Source organism: Melospiza melodia, chromosome Z, assembly GCF_035770615.1.
Source record: "Melospiza melodia melodia isolate bMelMel2 chromosome Z, bMelMel2.pri, whole genome shotgun sequence".
In the NCBI taxonomy this organism is placed as follows: Eukaryota; Metazoa; Chordata; class Aves; order Passeriformes; family Passerellidae; genus Melospiza; species Melospiza melodia.
In genome coordinates, this window is record NC_086226.1 from 35,790,798 (window position 1) to 35,807,934 (window position 17,137).

A 17,137-nucleotide genomic window follows, 5' to 3' on the forward strand; every position below is an offset into this window, starting at 1 on the left:
ATGTATAACATGGATGCATAGCTCATGCAACTATCAGTGAATAAATAACTTTGTGCTTTGATATGCATTTACATATGATCATTTACACATGATCTTGGGAGATTCTTTCTGAAGCATTAACTGGGTATTAACTGATTTCTGTTAAATGTGTCAAGGTACAATAAAGAACAGAGTGAGGTTTAACTGAAATGATTTTAATATTTTTGTACTGTCAATAAACTGCAATTGAATGTTAGCTATGCAGTGTATGGTGAAAAAATTTATTTCAAAGTTGTTTCCAAAGAATGTTTTGTGAGTGTTTTTCCTAATGCATGTATATATTTTCAAAGCAGACTGCTAAGAGCTTTTAGACACTGACTTGTAATTTTAGTTCTAAGTCAGAAAAGCTGATGTGCTTATTTTTTTTTTAATTGGAACTGAAATTCCAACATATTCTTCAAACCTCCTCACTCTAGAGTTTCTTCAACAGATGCCTATTAGAAAATATATTCAGACTGGAACCTCATATAGGTTTCTTCTTAAACAGAAGAAAAAGGAGACCAAATGCTTTGAGAAAGATCTCTATCAGTTTATAATGAACAACACCAAAGAAATTTCAGTTCTTATCTAACATATTTACATACAAGCCGCTAAGATGTATTACCTTGTGTTGAGTTTTCAGACCTAGCTGTTTGTTAACAATTTTGGATGAATTACAGGAGTACCAGATACCATCATATCAGCACAGTACTTCATCAAATACTGACATGTGAAAATGGGTCAGATTATCCACCCAGAAAAATCATTCTTTTCCTTGTATGTTTACTTCAACTGTTATGTACTTATATGGAATTGTTATTTAATCATATTATTGCCAAACTGGCTATAACATAATTCACCTAGCACTGACCAACTACAGAACAAAAATTAAACAAACATTTTGCTGTTGTTAATTTTTTTTTTCTATGGGTCTGAGCTTCTGAAGCCAGCAGGTCACTTGGATTGTATATACAATGTTGACAATTGCATTCCTTATATCTACAAAATACAACACACCCCACTGTTTTCCAAAATAGCTTTAAAAACAATTACAATTACAGCCCAGACATTTTCAAACACAGCAGGCTATTGGCTTAGGCAGTGATGGAAACCCTAAAAAGAAGATAAATATTTTGAAATGCACTGTAAATCAAATTTGTGCACTGGACTAAGAATGGATTATCTGCCTCTAAATAGCAAAAGATGTTTTAGCTTGAGGGGTTTTTTCCATGCTTATTTACTAGAAATGATTTTAAATTGTGTCTGTGTGATTTATTTCCTTTTTTTTCTCAAGATTTTTAACAGCTGATTTGTAATAAATGCTCTACTATAATTAGTTCTACATACTTTACTCATTACATTTACTGATGCACAAGAATCCACTGTTTCTCAACCTTTTAATAAAAAGTACATTTTTCAGCTTAAGAACAGATTTGGAACAACACTCTGTTGGCCTAAACTGCTTTGCAAGTATTTATAGCAGATGTATCTAGAGTCTCAACTGGGCAAATTTTGATGATGTTTTTGATGCCTCTGACAACAGAGGCATTGATTAAGAACGAGATCTTGAGGAAGATTATTATATTGTGATCTACTATCTTTTGGTACTGTGTTACCAAGACAAAATTAGCCACTTTTTCTAACCTTCATTCCAGAAAGTATCTGGGAGGGGGAAAAAAAAGGCAGCCCAAATGGAAGCCAAAGGCACTGGTTTTGTGTATGTCCACTCCAACCTGGTTATGAATGATCAGTTTTCTGACTTTGAGCCAGATTCACCTCCTGTGGCACAGCAAGACTATTGCAGGGCAAAGACAGTGCTGCCTGTGTACCTTCTGAGGAATCCTTCAGCAGAGCACAAGCTCAGGTCCACTGTCTTGAAAAAAGCTACGTCAGTAAGATAGGATGATGCTAGATTGATGTTGATGGTTTACTAATTAGCACAGAGCTGGAATTGCAGCCTTCCTTTGCCTAGCAGATCACAAAGACAGCATGAGAAGTTTACCCTGGACTTTCAGAGTTTCCAGCTGGAAGACAATCCCTTGGAATGACCCAGAAGGAAGCAGCATTTTCCTAAGTCAGGTCATTATTTTTATTAAATGGGAGTGAAAGCCTAAAGTTTTACAAAATTTGCCTTCACAGAGAAAGATGCCTATCACTTTCTTATAAGTATCATGAATATTTTGTTCTTAATCAGAATGGGGTATTATCCTGTTAGCCCTTGTAATATGTTAAAGTATTTGTGTTTTCTAGTGAAAGACTTCAGTTGCATAAATCCAGCTGTTGAGTTTCCTACCTTTCCTTCTTCCCCTTAGAAAGTGATTTTCTGGCTTTTCACAGTATATAGAGCAGGAAAATATGAAACAAGCAAATCATAAGACTGGGAAAAAAAATAATAAGAGAATGGTAATTCAGAAGTTTGATTTTGGTTTGGTGGTTTCTTTCTCACAGACAGTTGCATGATTTTTTCTAAATCCTGGCTCAAGTGTTTTTTGCAGTAGGGCTGATCATTCATCTTCCAGCCCCTTTCAAACTTCTCTGCATTATATCCAGATAACAATGGGCCATACCTCCAAAACCAGCATGAACTCAATCAAAACAAAGATAAACATATATTGTTGAATGATATATATGTATAATAAGGAAAACATAATATACATGGTATAATAAGGAAAACATAAGCAAAATCAAGGTGAGACTTCACATGCAACCACAAGGCTCTGCTGCACAACTCTGGACACCCTATGCAAGGTCACTGCTTTTGTAATCAAGTTTCTCAAGCCAGACAGAGGAATTATCAAAATTTCAGTCCAAAGTTACCAAAATATGTCACTTCACTCTTTTATTTTTAAAGGACATTCAAGGTTCATTGTTTTGAAGTCTGTAAGTGTCATACTCTTAATGAGCAACATATCCCTTGGCAGCCCTTCACTATCTTGATTACCAGCTGGGACTCAACACACCCTGTAAGCATTCGTTCATCAGTTCAGCAGAATTACTCAGGACCCAGTGAGCATCTGGCATTCAAGAATGCAGCTGTCTTTGTGGCAGGCAAATTTACAGACATGATTTTTGCAACTGCTACTTTTTGTGCTCATTTGCAGTTCACTCATCTGCTAAATACAGCATGGCCAATTAAAACAGGTTATCCAAAGTGGTATAGAGTTCTGCTCACTGCTGTAACTCACTGAGAGACTCATAGCTTCTTTTGTTATTAGTATATATAGCATTCAGGAGTTCACCAAAGGGATTAAAATGACCCTATCTCTGCAGGCTCTGCAAGGACTCTCCACTCTCCACCCTGAAGACTGAGCTTCTGCAAGGATCGTCTCTGATCTCAAGGTGTTTCTGCATCTACCCACAGAAGCCATGTTCCTCTCCTCTGCAGGGGTACCTCTGGCTGGGACCTGTGGTCTTGACCTTTTTACCCAACTCTTGCTTCAGGATCCCCTTGCTGAGATTCCCTCAGCTCCTTACACATACATCCCCCAGCCCCATCTCATGGCCTCACTCTTTCTTTCTGGTCCTGGCCCCTCCACAGCTTTCCCAAACTAGCAGCCTCCACATAGCTCCCCCAAAACCACTGTCACTGGTCTTCCACCTCAGCACAAGCCATCCTGTGCCCGTGCAGAGCGCTCTCCCTTTGGAGCTGTCACGGCTGCTCACTGGGGCAGCCCTTCACCTCTCCAGCTGAGAGGCAGCTGTTGTGAGCTGCAGGCTCTGTGTTTGCAGCCCGGCCCAAGAGAGAGGCTGAACCATGTTCTCGGCCTCGCTTTGGGGGCCAGCTGCTCACAGGGCAGACTCACCGCAGCTCAGAGCTCAGTAGCTCTCCACACCAACATGGTTGACTAGGGATTGCTGGCTGCCATGGCAGAACTGCACATTCCAGCATTCCACACCCACCCTGGCTGCAGTTTGGAACAGCCACAAGCCACAGCTGAGCCCCAAGAGAGGGCTGAGGCACACCTGCTTCTGTAGACCTAGAGGTGGCTGCTGGCCAAATTTGAAAAATGCTCTGGAACCCTGTCCCCAGCAAGAAAGCCAGGTGACAAAAAGACCTCATTCCATGTGAACCAATTTTATGCAGTGCTGGTCCAAGGCACCTGTGATACCTGATGCCACAGCCATCCACTGAGTATCTGTATCTGCTGAGTATATGCCCATGCTGCAGATGAGCAGGCAGCAAGCCTGTGGCACCAGAAACCTGCTTTGCTCATACCGGGGAAAAAAAGGCCACATAGCAGTTTTCCAGCTAGAGGAGAAGAGAGTGAGGGGACACATCTACAGCCATGAGACCAAGGCCTCAAACCCATAATTCTTAGTCTTCCTCTCATTAAAATTTGTGATCATCGCAACTGCAAGAAGTGAGAAAAAAAAGCGTAGCAAATCTGCAAATCCGGGAGGGGGATGCTTCACAGAATGGTGCTTTCCTTAGATGGATTAGGATAACAGAGTTAAAAAGCCCCAAACCCTCCATGGAAATAGAATTCAGGTCATTTGTCTTCAGCTTTAAAAACATTTAATAGTGCAGTGAGCAACCAGTGCTGATCCAGCTCTTAAACCTCACTGAAAATCAAAATGGAATATTCTTAAGTTGCGTTTTCTTTTTGAAAAGCTTGTATAGAATGCAGTTTAATATCTTTTCCTCTTTTAATAATTTAGGCTGTTCTGCACTTTATTTCACAAGGACTCTGAGCAAGTTATAGTTAATTGATACATGTAATTATAGCCATCATACCTTCCCTTCTCTCTAGAAAATCAGTTACAAGCCCTATCCTTGACAAAATGCTTTTGAAGAATAATACATCTGAAGTCAAATGTTCTTGCAAATTGACAGGACAGTTTCAACAATGTAACCTTATCTTAGGTAAATAAACTTCCAAGGAAACTTTGAGCCAGAAAGGCCAAATGAGATGTTTGAGATTCTTTTTTGCTGCTGAAGATCTTGTTTTGATAGTGCATTTCAATACAAAGACTACATGTGAAAAAGAATCTGAGACTAAAAGAGAGGCTTGGTTCCTCCTCTTTGTATTTGCTCCTAACTCAGTATTTTTCATAATAGGAAAAAAGTTTATTACAGCGGTAGAAAAAATATTATTTTTACTTGAACTACCGTTTGAAAAAGAATTAATGCATTTTTGATTTTTTCTTTAAATTCTGATTTAAATTTTATATTTGTTTTTACACTTCAATAAATAACTCACAAAACCAGCCTAAAATGAGCATTTTAACAAAAAAACTGCATTAAATTACAGATATGAAAAATCCCAATAACATTCACATTAAAGTATCTGATCAAAGACAGCAGTACTGTACACCAAATATGACATGCATAGATGTGTAAAAGCTGTGAGAAAGAGGAGAAAATAGCCACCAGGGGAGATGATGGAGGGAAGAGATATCCTGTACCAGTGTGTGGATTCTGAGGAGTGGAGTCTGAGAAATGAAAGAGTGTCCTGGAAATGGATTGTAAACTTTTCAACCACATATTGTCATTCATACACAAGATCCTGCCCCTATTTCTGGTCAGTATTCAAAGATGTTAGAAGGCAGTGACCCTACTAAGCACACTGCACTTCTGTAAATTTATTTGCTTAATGAAACATAGTTGACCTCAGAACAAATGCGACAATAATAACTTAAAATGCATTCTCAACTGAAGTTTGTCTTCCGAAATCCCCAGAGTGGGTCTGGGTCTTTTCATAGAGATATAACTGGAAGATATTCGCACATGTCTAGAACTGTTATCTCACAGTTAATTTGGAGAGGAAATGTTACTCAGAAACATTACTCAGCATTGCTTCTCAGGGGTGGTAGATTCTATGCAGAAGAGTGATCTTCCTTGCAAAAAATAAATAATATTGCAAGATGGGTTTTTCAAACAATGTGAGCGATAATTTTGCTGTAAACACTGCATGAATATGCGCATTTGTAGACTTTGATGTCAAGGTGGGGTTGGGGAGAAGAATAAACAAGTATACTTGTCTTGATGCAGATGAAGAAATCCAATTTCCAAAATCCACAGCTTATTCCTTATCAGCCAGGCCAAATCTCATCTCTCTGTGTGGTCATAGCAACTGAAGCTTGGAGCACTCACTGGCTGAGTCTTCACTTCCAGCTTCCAAAACACTTCCTTTTCTATCTCAAGCTGTGATCTGATAAATTTATTTCCAACAGGATTACTAACGAAGTGAGATTATGTATTTACTGATCTTGATAGATCTACTCTGAAAAGGCCTTCCTGTTTGTAGAAATTTAAATTTCCAATCCTTAATGAAGAAATACATGTTATCTTTTCCAGGACAGATTTCAGTAATTTTCTGATGGGCAGCTACATGACATCATAACATAAACTGTGTCCTGTAGCCTGTCCAGCTCAATGAAAATGTCAGTCCCATGCAGAAACAGAAGAAAATAAATGGCATGTGGTGCTTAGGTGGTATGCCAGTTTAAGGGATGCAGTATCCTTAAATGTACAGCACCCCACATTTTGAGTGGCTTATTTCCCTAAACTGGACATGTACGTCCACTTTATACATTGGGAAATGACCAATTCATTAGTTTTGTAGTGAACCTTGTTCCATGGCTGATTGAGCCCTTAGAAATTTGTTTAGGGTTTTATCCTGATTACTGCATGGAAATGCTCTTACACCATTCTGTCTAGAACTTACATTGGAGGGACCACACAGAAGCAGTCATCTAACCCTTCCACCTAATTGTTCGTGGTGAAGGGAAAACAGCCAGATAGGGTGTCAATTCTTGCAGAATGATAGCCTCAGCTTAGTAATGGCCTTCTGCAAGACTCTTGGATTGATGACTGACTGCCTCCAGATAAGGCTCACAGGACTCATCCAAAGTCCATTGCAGTAAACCTCCACAGAAGGGGACCCAGAAGAGTCCTGGGTCTTAGTTCCAAGGAACAATAAAGAAATAATAAAGAAGTCAGGAGAATAATGAAAATCTCTTCAGAATTCTGCAGAGGATATGTAAAAATGCTTCTTGTACATCAGAGAGCTTCAGATAGAATAGCAAGTATCCTCAAGAAGGAACAGTATAGAAAGGGAAGTCAGGGAAAGGAAAAGGCAGTATCTCAGGTAAAAATAGTGTGAATTTCCTCAAGAAATAAACTGAAAAACTGTAACAGAGAATTATGATAGTAGGATTTTCCCCAGAATCAAATTCTGGTGAAAAAATGCATTTTAAAAAGACTGGAGGGAATATTTTGTGTCAGGAGCTCTACAGTCACTGTGGGTTATGTCAGATTTAAGGCAGCAGGAGAAAAGGAGGGAGAAATGCCTCTGTTTCAGTGCTCTCAGTCTGTCACTATAATACCAGTGGGGAAAAAAGCAACACTACAAACTGAACAATAATAGGAAATCTATCAGATTATAACTAGTGTGAATGTATGGGAAGAAAGTCAGTATCTTTACAATGACAGAGAAAATTGTCATGAAACTGTGTTATTTACTAAGACTACTCCATCTTTAACTTCTTTTCCAAAGGGCAATAAAATTTTGTGATCAAGCACAGATAGAAATACCCATATTTTTAAAACAGGCATTTGGTTTTTGAATCCTTATTTGTAAATAGAATAACAAAGAATAAACAAAATTAATAAATACCTCATCAATACATTTAAGGTTCTCTGTACTTTCTTTAACGTCTTATTCACAAGAATAGAGTGTTTATGTTCATCAAACCAGAAGCTAGATTTTAAACCAGAAATAAGAAATATTTCATAGGACTTGATCAGAGATTTCCATAGTGAGTTATTTACACTGTGCCAGTAAGAAAGAAAGCATCTCTTGGCAACAGTTACCCAAGCACCAAGTCTACTGAAATTACTTTCTTCTTTATATCTAAAAACACCATGGCTTCAGATAAACTTCAGATAAAACCTTAAAAGCTCAATGCAAGAAGGACATTTTATTGTTATTGACTGGCTGTAAACGAAATAATTCCAAGAAGTACAGAATATTTTTGCTGCCATTAATTTCATTCTTGATCTACATCACTGCTTAGGCTAAAATATTACTTAATAATGTACATGACCATATTCTTGATTTTTCCTTTTTGTTCTTTCCTTATTTGCTAATATATGACAAATATTGCTGCTGCCCAGGACAGGATTCTAGCATTACACAGATGTTGCTTCAAAGAAGACACCTTATATATATTTTGATGCATCGGATGAGGCAAACATTAAGCATATAGAATTCTAGTAACTGTAAGTCAGGGAAGAGACAACTGTACCATGGGTATCAATCTTAAAAGCTGCACTTTTATTTTACTAAATTATCTATGTTAAAAACAAATCTGTGCCTGGTGTGGAATTTCACTGCATCAAGTGTTACAATATTTTTGTTTTTATTACAAGCAGGAGAATGCATGTAGAACAAGTGTTAAGAAACATGACAATAAATTAGAATATAATTTACAAAAGCAAAAATAATAATAAAGTAACAGTGTACCACATTAATACTGAGTATAAAATAATAAGCAACTAATCACAATAATACAAAGGTAATTTCAGTCTGTATTATTAAGGATATCTATGTGACATTCACTCCTTTATAAAGTTCCTAACAAAATGGACTATTTTGGATGTATACACCTTGAAGGATTAATCTTAGATTTTTATTTCTGTTTTGATCTTTATCAGCTGATAGTATTGCTCAGTGGAAGTACTGGCACCAGGTTTCTGCATCTTGTATTTTACTATTTGATTCTAGGTCTGTTATATTTATAGCCTGCACAAAGACTCCTTTTGTCACTATTTAGGAATATAACACTATTTAGCTTAGATTATATAGATGGCTACAGTGTAGCAGCAGCAATGAACTGTGCTGTTGAAACCAATTATTTTTCTTTGAATTAGGTTTCATATTTCAGTCTTAGTGTGTAGTGTTGCTTAGTTTGCAAATCCATATACATTCTGTGTTTTGTTCCCTTTAACAATACAATTCAACCTTGCTCCAGGCAGTTCTTTAAATTCCAGCCTCAGTGCTGTTATATTGCAGAGTAAACATCAGAATCCCCGGTGTTCTAGCACCAGTAAGAGAGCAAAATGTGTCTTTGGAAACATTCCTTACAATTTGCATGTCCTAAGTGAGGTAAAAAAAAAGGGGTTTCTTTTCAATACAGAGAAAACCCTTTTCTCATTAGCTGAAATGACACATTAGCTGATAAAAAAAATCATGCCCTGGAGAAAACTGGACCTTGATACAAAAAGGCCTCATGCTTAGGGAATGTTGTAACAACCCCTTACCCTTTCATCATACTTCTGATCTAACCAGGGCATGTTAGCACCAAGGTGTTCTGTCAAAAGGATACAGGAAGTCAATTCACTTAACTGACAAGCACTATGTACTGCCCTTAATCTCTATGTGCAACTCCCAAAAATTTGGGATGTTTTTATCGACTGGTGTCAGTTTCAACAGGAGTTGTTTACATGGTGATGAGAGCAACAGATAACAAGCATATGTGAATACATGCAAGCCAACTGAAAATTAATTCCACTGGTCACAAGTGTACAGAAGTGGAAATACTGGCAAGAGGTAGCAGATGACAGAATTTGATGGTCATGAGTATAGACATGGGGCTACACAAAGCCCCCTGACAGATTGTCAATATGTTGGGAGAATTTCATAGTATGAGTCCTCTTAACATAATCTATTGTTCCATGTTAATTCACATTAGTAAGTAGTGTGCAACATATTTGGTTTGTTATTGGTAAAATACATTGGTACACTTCAATCTCGTATTTTGAAATTATTTTTCACTGAAAAGATTACCTTTTTTTTAAAAGTGCTATTTGAATTAGAATTTGTAACACATATTATTGTTCACATAATTTTAACTGCTTTACGACAAAGGAGTCATAGTTGGACACACAATCACATTCATGAAGGACCTGTTGCAAAATGCAAATGTTCAAGTACAATATATTATTATAAAGAAATACCTACTTTCCTCATCTCCTTGTTGAGACTGTTACTGAAAAGTGAAGGGGAAGAGGAGCATGACAATTAAGTTTTAAATGTTATATTCCTGATTGTGACTTGCCTAAGAAGTTTGGTTTTACTTTTAAAAACACAAAGTATTTGGTGAATATTAGAAATAGGGTAATATGAATGAGTGGAGCGTGGCAGTGAATAGTTAAGGCATCTAGCTTCTAATTTACTGGCATGAGTTTGTTCCAGTCTCATGCTGAAAGCTGTCCCTTGTTTAAATATGGTCCAGCTTCACACAGGTATGTGGCCATTTAGGTGAAGGTGGCCAGAATTCACTACAGCCATCCCTTTTCCAGTGTGCCTTACTCCTGATTGTCCTACAGGCCTCTTGGCTCAAGCACACTTTTGACTTCTTGTTTGAACAGAACCTAGATACCTGCATGAGTCACTTATTCTTTGGTTGCAATCCTTGCCACTCAGATGCAGTCTCCTGAATAGAACATTCACATATTCCTTCTCATAAACAGTACCTCTGCTATGGTATCAAAGGAGGGAACATCTGGAACCCATTTTAACTTTCAGCACTGCAAAGGATAGTTGCTATTACACAGTAGGCTTATCTTTTGCATTCAAATTCCTTACTTTTGGAGAATCAAAGCTAACATGTAAACCATGTCTAGAAGCCTACAAAGTTGTTTCTTCTTTGTGGCTGGTGTTGTAAACAAAAGTGAGCAGGAGTCAAAGTGTAAGTCCTAAACAACCTTTATGGTAGTAGTGAAGGAACTGGCAATCCAGTCTTCACCACTGCAGGGGTCTGCCTCCCCCATGATTCTGAAATATGTTCCTTTCAGTGGAGATCTGTTTCACTTGTACAATGGTAAGATGGCTATAAACCTGCAGTGAAGATTTCATTTTGTTTCATAGCACACTTGTATTTCATGCATCACTGCAATAACTGTTGCACTTCTTAAAACTAAGTCCCTCATGGTTGTTCTATTTAGTATAGTTTTATATATGGCTCACAGCAGTGTTCAGGAAATATGGATTAGTCCAAAGGGAAATAGGTGGAATGAAGGAAAAATACTTTTTTTTCTAAAAAATTTCTGCTCCTTAAATAACATTTCCAAGCTCATTTTATAATTTAAATTGTGGTGCTGAGTCAAGAGATAAAATAGTTAAGATTTTTAAGCTATGACTTAACTTTTTTTTGATTCTTCTTTACTTCCATAGTAAACCAACTCATAAGAACTACATTTTAAACAGTTTTAAATAGAAATTGATTCAGTGTCATTGCTAAGTCCATAATAAAAGTTATTTTAATGGTCCATGGATGTAAACAGACTATTGGATTTAGTCAAAAGAACACAAATGTTCCACAGTAAGCTATTCTATATGTGTTGTGTGAATTTTTCAAATTTGGGATCCCCTCATACTGTGTCCAGCACTTTGGATTAATAAATCCCACTTCACAGAAGTTAAAATAATATTGAAATCCTGTCAGCTGGGGCTGACCAGTGGTTATGTTTTCCACAGGGTAATGCATTTGCAAGGACGTCAATCTTATTCCATTGTGTGGCTCTCTTCGATGGACACTCTTCCACAAAGATAATAACAAGGCACATTCTTCTGCTTCCTGTGGGTCAGTGTCCTTGGCAGGTCTTGCAGCACATCTGTCTGAAGTATGCTCGACTGCAGAACTTGAACTTCAGCACCAGCGGGCAATAGGCCACTTTGTTCACATCTTTGCACTCTAATAATTAAGAACATTAAAGAGAAAAAAGTCAGATATATATAAATTAAAGTACAAAGAAAATCTGATGTTTAACATGCTTCTCATCTATCCATCTATCTTGCTTACTTTGTAACTACTCTTTCTAGTACAGTCTTGTGCATACAATATTGCAAATTTTAAAAGCCATAAAAATATTCGCAAGGTTTTCAGACATTTAGAAGTGCATAGTCTTTGCCTTGGAAGAGCTATCATTTATTGGGATAAGTGGTTACTTTACACAGTTAGAACATGTGAGTCCGTTTTTTTACATTACTTTTAACTTCCTTCTCAGCAGTTATTTTATTCACCCATAAGAGGTTATCATTATGATGATTCACACTATTTGATACCATGCCTGTTCATTTGTAAGAATCCTTAAAACAGAATGAGTTTCAGCTAACAGGGATGGAGAATATTACACAAGCGTTACGAATAATGGTACCAACAGGGTGAGTTCAGTGACCAAACTGAATGGTGGATTGTACTTTAGGCATGGTTCCACACATCCACAATTGATTTTATGCTAGAAGGAAAGCCACTTTTATGCCTGTAATACACATAAAAGCACTTTCTCAAGTTGTGTTTTCCTATATGCCGAGGCTTACTGCCTCAGCTGCCCTGTTGTGCCAGCATGCAGCTTTCCCAGGAAGGGAGAACAGAGCTCAACCCCATGGAGGAGGGTTAAATTCTTTAGCATCCCACACAGGTTGCATATAAAGTGACTTTGTGAGTACATTACAGGAGCTGGAATATGCTGTAGTTCTCTTCTGGCTCATTTTTTGCACTTGTAGAAAGAAGGTGGGAATGGGGAATGGAATAGTTTGATCCGTGCTCAGTTCTTATCCTGATACAGCTTGAGAAAGAGCTACATCTGTAAATTCAGTGACACACTTGGGTTCTACAGCTCTTCAGTCTCCATATAATCTCCTAGAACATGATTATTGCTGTGGAACAGGTTGTTACAGATAGTGGATTAACACTTGCAAGGATACTGTAGTAGCAAATTGAGTGCAGATGAGAATTTTTAGTATTTGAACTTAGGAAAACATTAATGAGGCTGAATTTCCAGGTCTGTACTGACCAGTATTTCTGATAATATGCATGCTTTTAGCTAAGCAAGAAGTGGTTAGGAAATTATTTAAATTTTCATTTCATTAACACAGACATAGTGCTTTCATTGCAATTCTTTCGCTCCATCTAAATGATGTTTGACATACCGCTTTTCTAGTTTTTTAATTCTTAATGGAAAAATAATTGAGTGACAGGGAAAAAGACATTGTGAGTAGCTGGTTGAAACAGATATATTTCTCTACCAGCAACCACACATGGTCACTTTATTTGACTGACTTTCAAAAACTCTTCACAAAAGAGGTCAAGACTCTTCCAGAAACATTTCAGGTACTCATGTTCATGAAGACTGGGAATGTAAGAGAGACAGATGGTGAATTATAAATGAGGTGAAAAGTCTAAGGTTCACTTCATCTGCACAAGACATAAAAAGTTCACTCAATCACAAAAATAACCCTCAAACACCGTGTTTGGTTAAATACAAGTAAAGCCACTAACTCAATTTTTCCTAAAAGTAGGATTTCAAATGATTCTTTTTCATGTTTCTTTTTTGTTATTGTTCCTCTTGAGTAAAACTGGACCCTGTTCAGCTGATGCCATTTGGACAGCAATGAGAGAATATTCTTGAAGTTTCCCAAAACTTCTGGTTTAGAAATCAGCTTTGAAATAGATAATGGTGGCTGATGAAATAGCCTATTCTTCATAGGATTGTGGTTGAATGGAGAAGGTTTACCAGAGTTCTTTTTGTTTCTAGCAACAAGTTTTAATGAGTTTCAGTATGCTACATGCAGAAGCTCTGCCTTGCTGAACTTTGTGACTAGATAAGGCGATAGTATGATATTAACCATCATTTTAAATTAAAAAATTCACAAAATGTCACTGTGCCTCCAGCTAAAGAAATTGAAAAGATGTATCATATAAAATACAAGAAAAAAATGAAATTATATAAAAATAGACAAAACAATTTTCAGGTAGATTTTTAGATGGGCTTTAGCAGCATAGATTCAGCAGACATATATGTATTTAAGAGAATAGAAAAATTCTGAATAGGCTTCAAGTGGTGTGGTAGATGATAGCAGTTCACTTCCAGCAGAAAATGCAACATTACCCTCATTAGTGGCAGCCCATCAAAACCACATCTACAATATTATAAATCACCAATGAAAAGTCTGAAAACCCCAGAGGTAAAGCACATGTAAAATATTACAAGATTCAATGTAACTTTCTTCTAGTAATTCTGTATCCCCAAAATTTTGACTCTTATTTTAAGCAAACAACATGTACTTTCCCAAAGAAAAATTTTCCAAGCTTCACCAACATGACCATTATACTGCGGAGCGGCTCAAGCTTCCTCAAAACCCTGTATGATTTTACCTTTGGGTAGCAAAATTAAATTGCTAAGAAATTGTTGAACAGGCTCCATAATCTGCAAGCACAAAATGGACAAACCCTTTCTCTGAGAGACCTGATTCCTTCCTTGAAACCCAAATACTGATAGTCAGATCACATCCCACTGTACCTGCAGAGTGACAGAAGTAAGCACAGAGGCACAGCATGCCCCTCTCACAAATATATTCACGACAAAATATCATTGCTCCAAAATTTCTCACAGAAGATGCTACTTTTCCAAAAATAGTTGTGGTTTTTAGGATTAGTTAGCTCTTGAAATCTTTTCATCATCTCCAGGATGGTGAAAAAGATAAGCCTCACTGTTTAAAGGCTGACACTTTACTGAACTAAAAGATGTCAGGACTTTTTGAAAGCAGAAAATGTGTCAAACCTGCACATTATTCTGCAAATTCTGTTTGTGCTTCTCCTATTCACTATTTAAGAGCAGCTGTAAAATGTATAAATTAGAATATATATATATATATATATATATATATATATATATATATATAAGAAATACTTGTACAAGTATTGAAAAAATACCTTGAAGATAGAATTTTTGCCTAATTTTGGAATAGGGCAACGTTAGTCTTTCACAGTTTGCAACAAAATTCTTCTGAAATGATCAAAGCATTCTAAACTGTTAAATGAACTTTGAGATAAACACCTCCAGCGTGGGACCTAAACAAAAATGGGATGCTAAGTGGCAATGTGTTGGGAACTATATCCTTCAGAAGATACTGTACTGTATCTTTTTCCCTTTGGTTCTCCTAAGTGTGCTAATGAGCCTGGATAGCTGTCAGTAAGGAGCTGGCTTGCACCTGGCTCTCTCAGAGTGCAGGCCAAAGAGCTTACAGCCATCTGGAATACAGTATAGGTGTTTTTCAATATTTTCTATTTGTGGACCCTAAAAATTTTCCAGTGAAGGTGTGGGTCCCTAAAAACATAATTACCAACAGACTCACTGTACATAGCTAGTCTGCACAGTTCTACTGTAGGAAAGTTCAGGCCACCCAGTGTACAGAGATCACACACAGAAAACCCCAACTGCCTTCTTCTACAAGAGATTATCATATTTTCTGAAAATATTGAAGAATTACTAGTGTAATTACTATAAATAACAATATGACCTTGTCATCTAGAAATTAAGAGGAGACTGGAACTTAATCGTGTCCACTTATAAGTAATTTATTACCTTCCTTACTTTGGACTGAAATCAACATCTGTGTTTGGAAACAAAATAACATGTAGCCTGTGAGATTTAAAAGGCAGAAATTTTCCTAGATTGATAGTTATCACTTAAAGATTTGATGAGAGCACTAAACAGAAATAATGCAAACTTTACCAAAAATAGTGAATTTCAGTGTTCATACATTGAAGCATAAGTGCATTTCTGGGACAATTTTAGTATGCTCCCATTTTATCACAGACTTTGCCATCTCTATTTGCCAGACTCTTATAACAATTTTGAATCTATGGCTTGGACATTGATGGATAGAGTAGACACTGAATGACCACCAAATCTGAGTAGACTACAGGACAAACTTGCCAATAAAAAAATTTTAATCAGAGCGTTTGTTCCACATAAACAGGACATTAAACCCCAATGTAGTAGGAGATTTTGTGTAAAAAATACTCAGTTATATACTGCACAGACATGAGTTGTGTTAAAAGCAGCAGTGCTAGCAACCTTGCGGTCATGTACTCAAAATTTAGGGAATATAAAAAATTTGGGAATAACTGTTTTAGAATGACTGCTTTTGCTGAGTAATCTCTTGATAGTTTGGAGAATTTTCTATTCCTTCTCCCCTTCCACACAAAATGAATTGTACTTATCTCATGAGCAACTATTCCCAATTTTATAATCGATGAGGAAACATATTTTTTACTGCCTAGAACTCCAAGTCTACTTTAAAGTCCACATTTTCTAACCTAGCTTGGCCTAGACCACTTACACGTTCAGATCTGAAGTATTTAATAAATATGAATAAGCTTATTTTCACAATATTATCTCATATATCCACTACCAAAAACACATTCTGATGAAGTTAGTTAATAGTCTGATTAAATTGGACTGTATAATGCAAAAAATACTATAATTATTTTGAACAGGCATTATAATTAAAAAAAAATTTACAAGTTAGTTAGAAGAAGCTGAAAGGATGTCAAAGTGTAAGAACAGACTTGTTCTTCCAAGAACCATGTAGCACAAAATCTATGGTCCCAGTCTTCAAATGAACAGGGAATTTACTATTTTTTGCCACTACATTGTTGTGTTTAACACTGATTAGGCAGACAGAAGGTCAGTGGATGAAAAGTGTATCATGCTCCCCCTGCTATTATGAACATTTCCATTGAACCAATAAAGAGATTAGAAAATCAATGACACCAACAATAGTATTTTTCCATTACTTAGGCTATGTATTTTTTTTTCAAACAAACAATGTGTATTTAGGTTTTCATTGACTTTACCATTGAGCTACAATGACTAAACAGAAAATAATTTTTAAAAAGTTATTCACAGCCTGAGAGATGATGTCATCTAGACTTTTACCAATGCAGCAATGCTCACTATGCCACTTTATTCTTTTCAGAATAAATTATATTAAGATGTCAGACTTACCCTCTGTGTTGGAAATGGGAGTACTGTCACATTTACTTTCACACTGCTGCATTGATGGAGGTCTGAGAGTTTCTGGACACTCACTGGATGCTTGTCCAGTATATGACAGGCACTGTACTGTTCTCATCTGTTGCCCAAGACCACACTGTGCAGAACACTAAAGAAGAAGAAAAAAAATTTAAAACCCCGCATCCAAATTTTAAATATAAAATAAAGCAACAGGAAGCAATCAGAAACACACTACATCCCCAAATTTTAAAGAAGACAGGCATCTGAAGATGTTTGATTAATAGAGAAAAGAATTATCACAAAATATTC

The 17,137-nt window shown here is 36.7% G+C and overlaps 1 protein-coding gene across 4 annotated transcripts in view; it reads right to left on the reverse strand.

Moving 5' to 3' along the window:
• Positions 1–8,276: 8,276 nt before the first annotated feature.
• Positions 8,277–17,137, reverse strand: part of ADAMTS6 (ADAM metallopeptidase with thrombospondin type 1 motif 6) — a 148,632-nt gene continuing 139,771 nt past the window's right edge. For 3 of the 4 annotated variants that reach the window (XM_063180314.1, XM_063180311.1, XM_063180312.1), the window contains exons 24-25: positions 16,820–16,976; positions 8,277–11,718 (exon numbers count right to left, since the gene is read on the reverse strand). In XM_063180314.1, coding sequence (XP_063036384.1) covers positions 11,609–11,718; positions 16,820–16,976 — 267 coding nt within the window. In that variant the 3' untranslated portion in view covers positions 8,277–11,608. Of the gene's footprint in view, positions 11,719–16,796; positions 16,977–17,137 lie in introns of those variants that run through there. The other variant, XM_063180313.1, reaches the window with a different exon arrangement.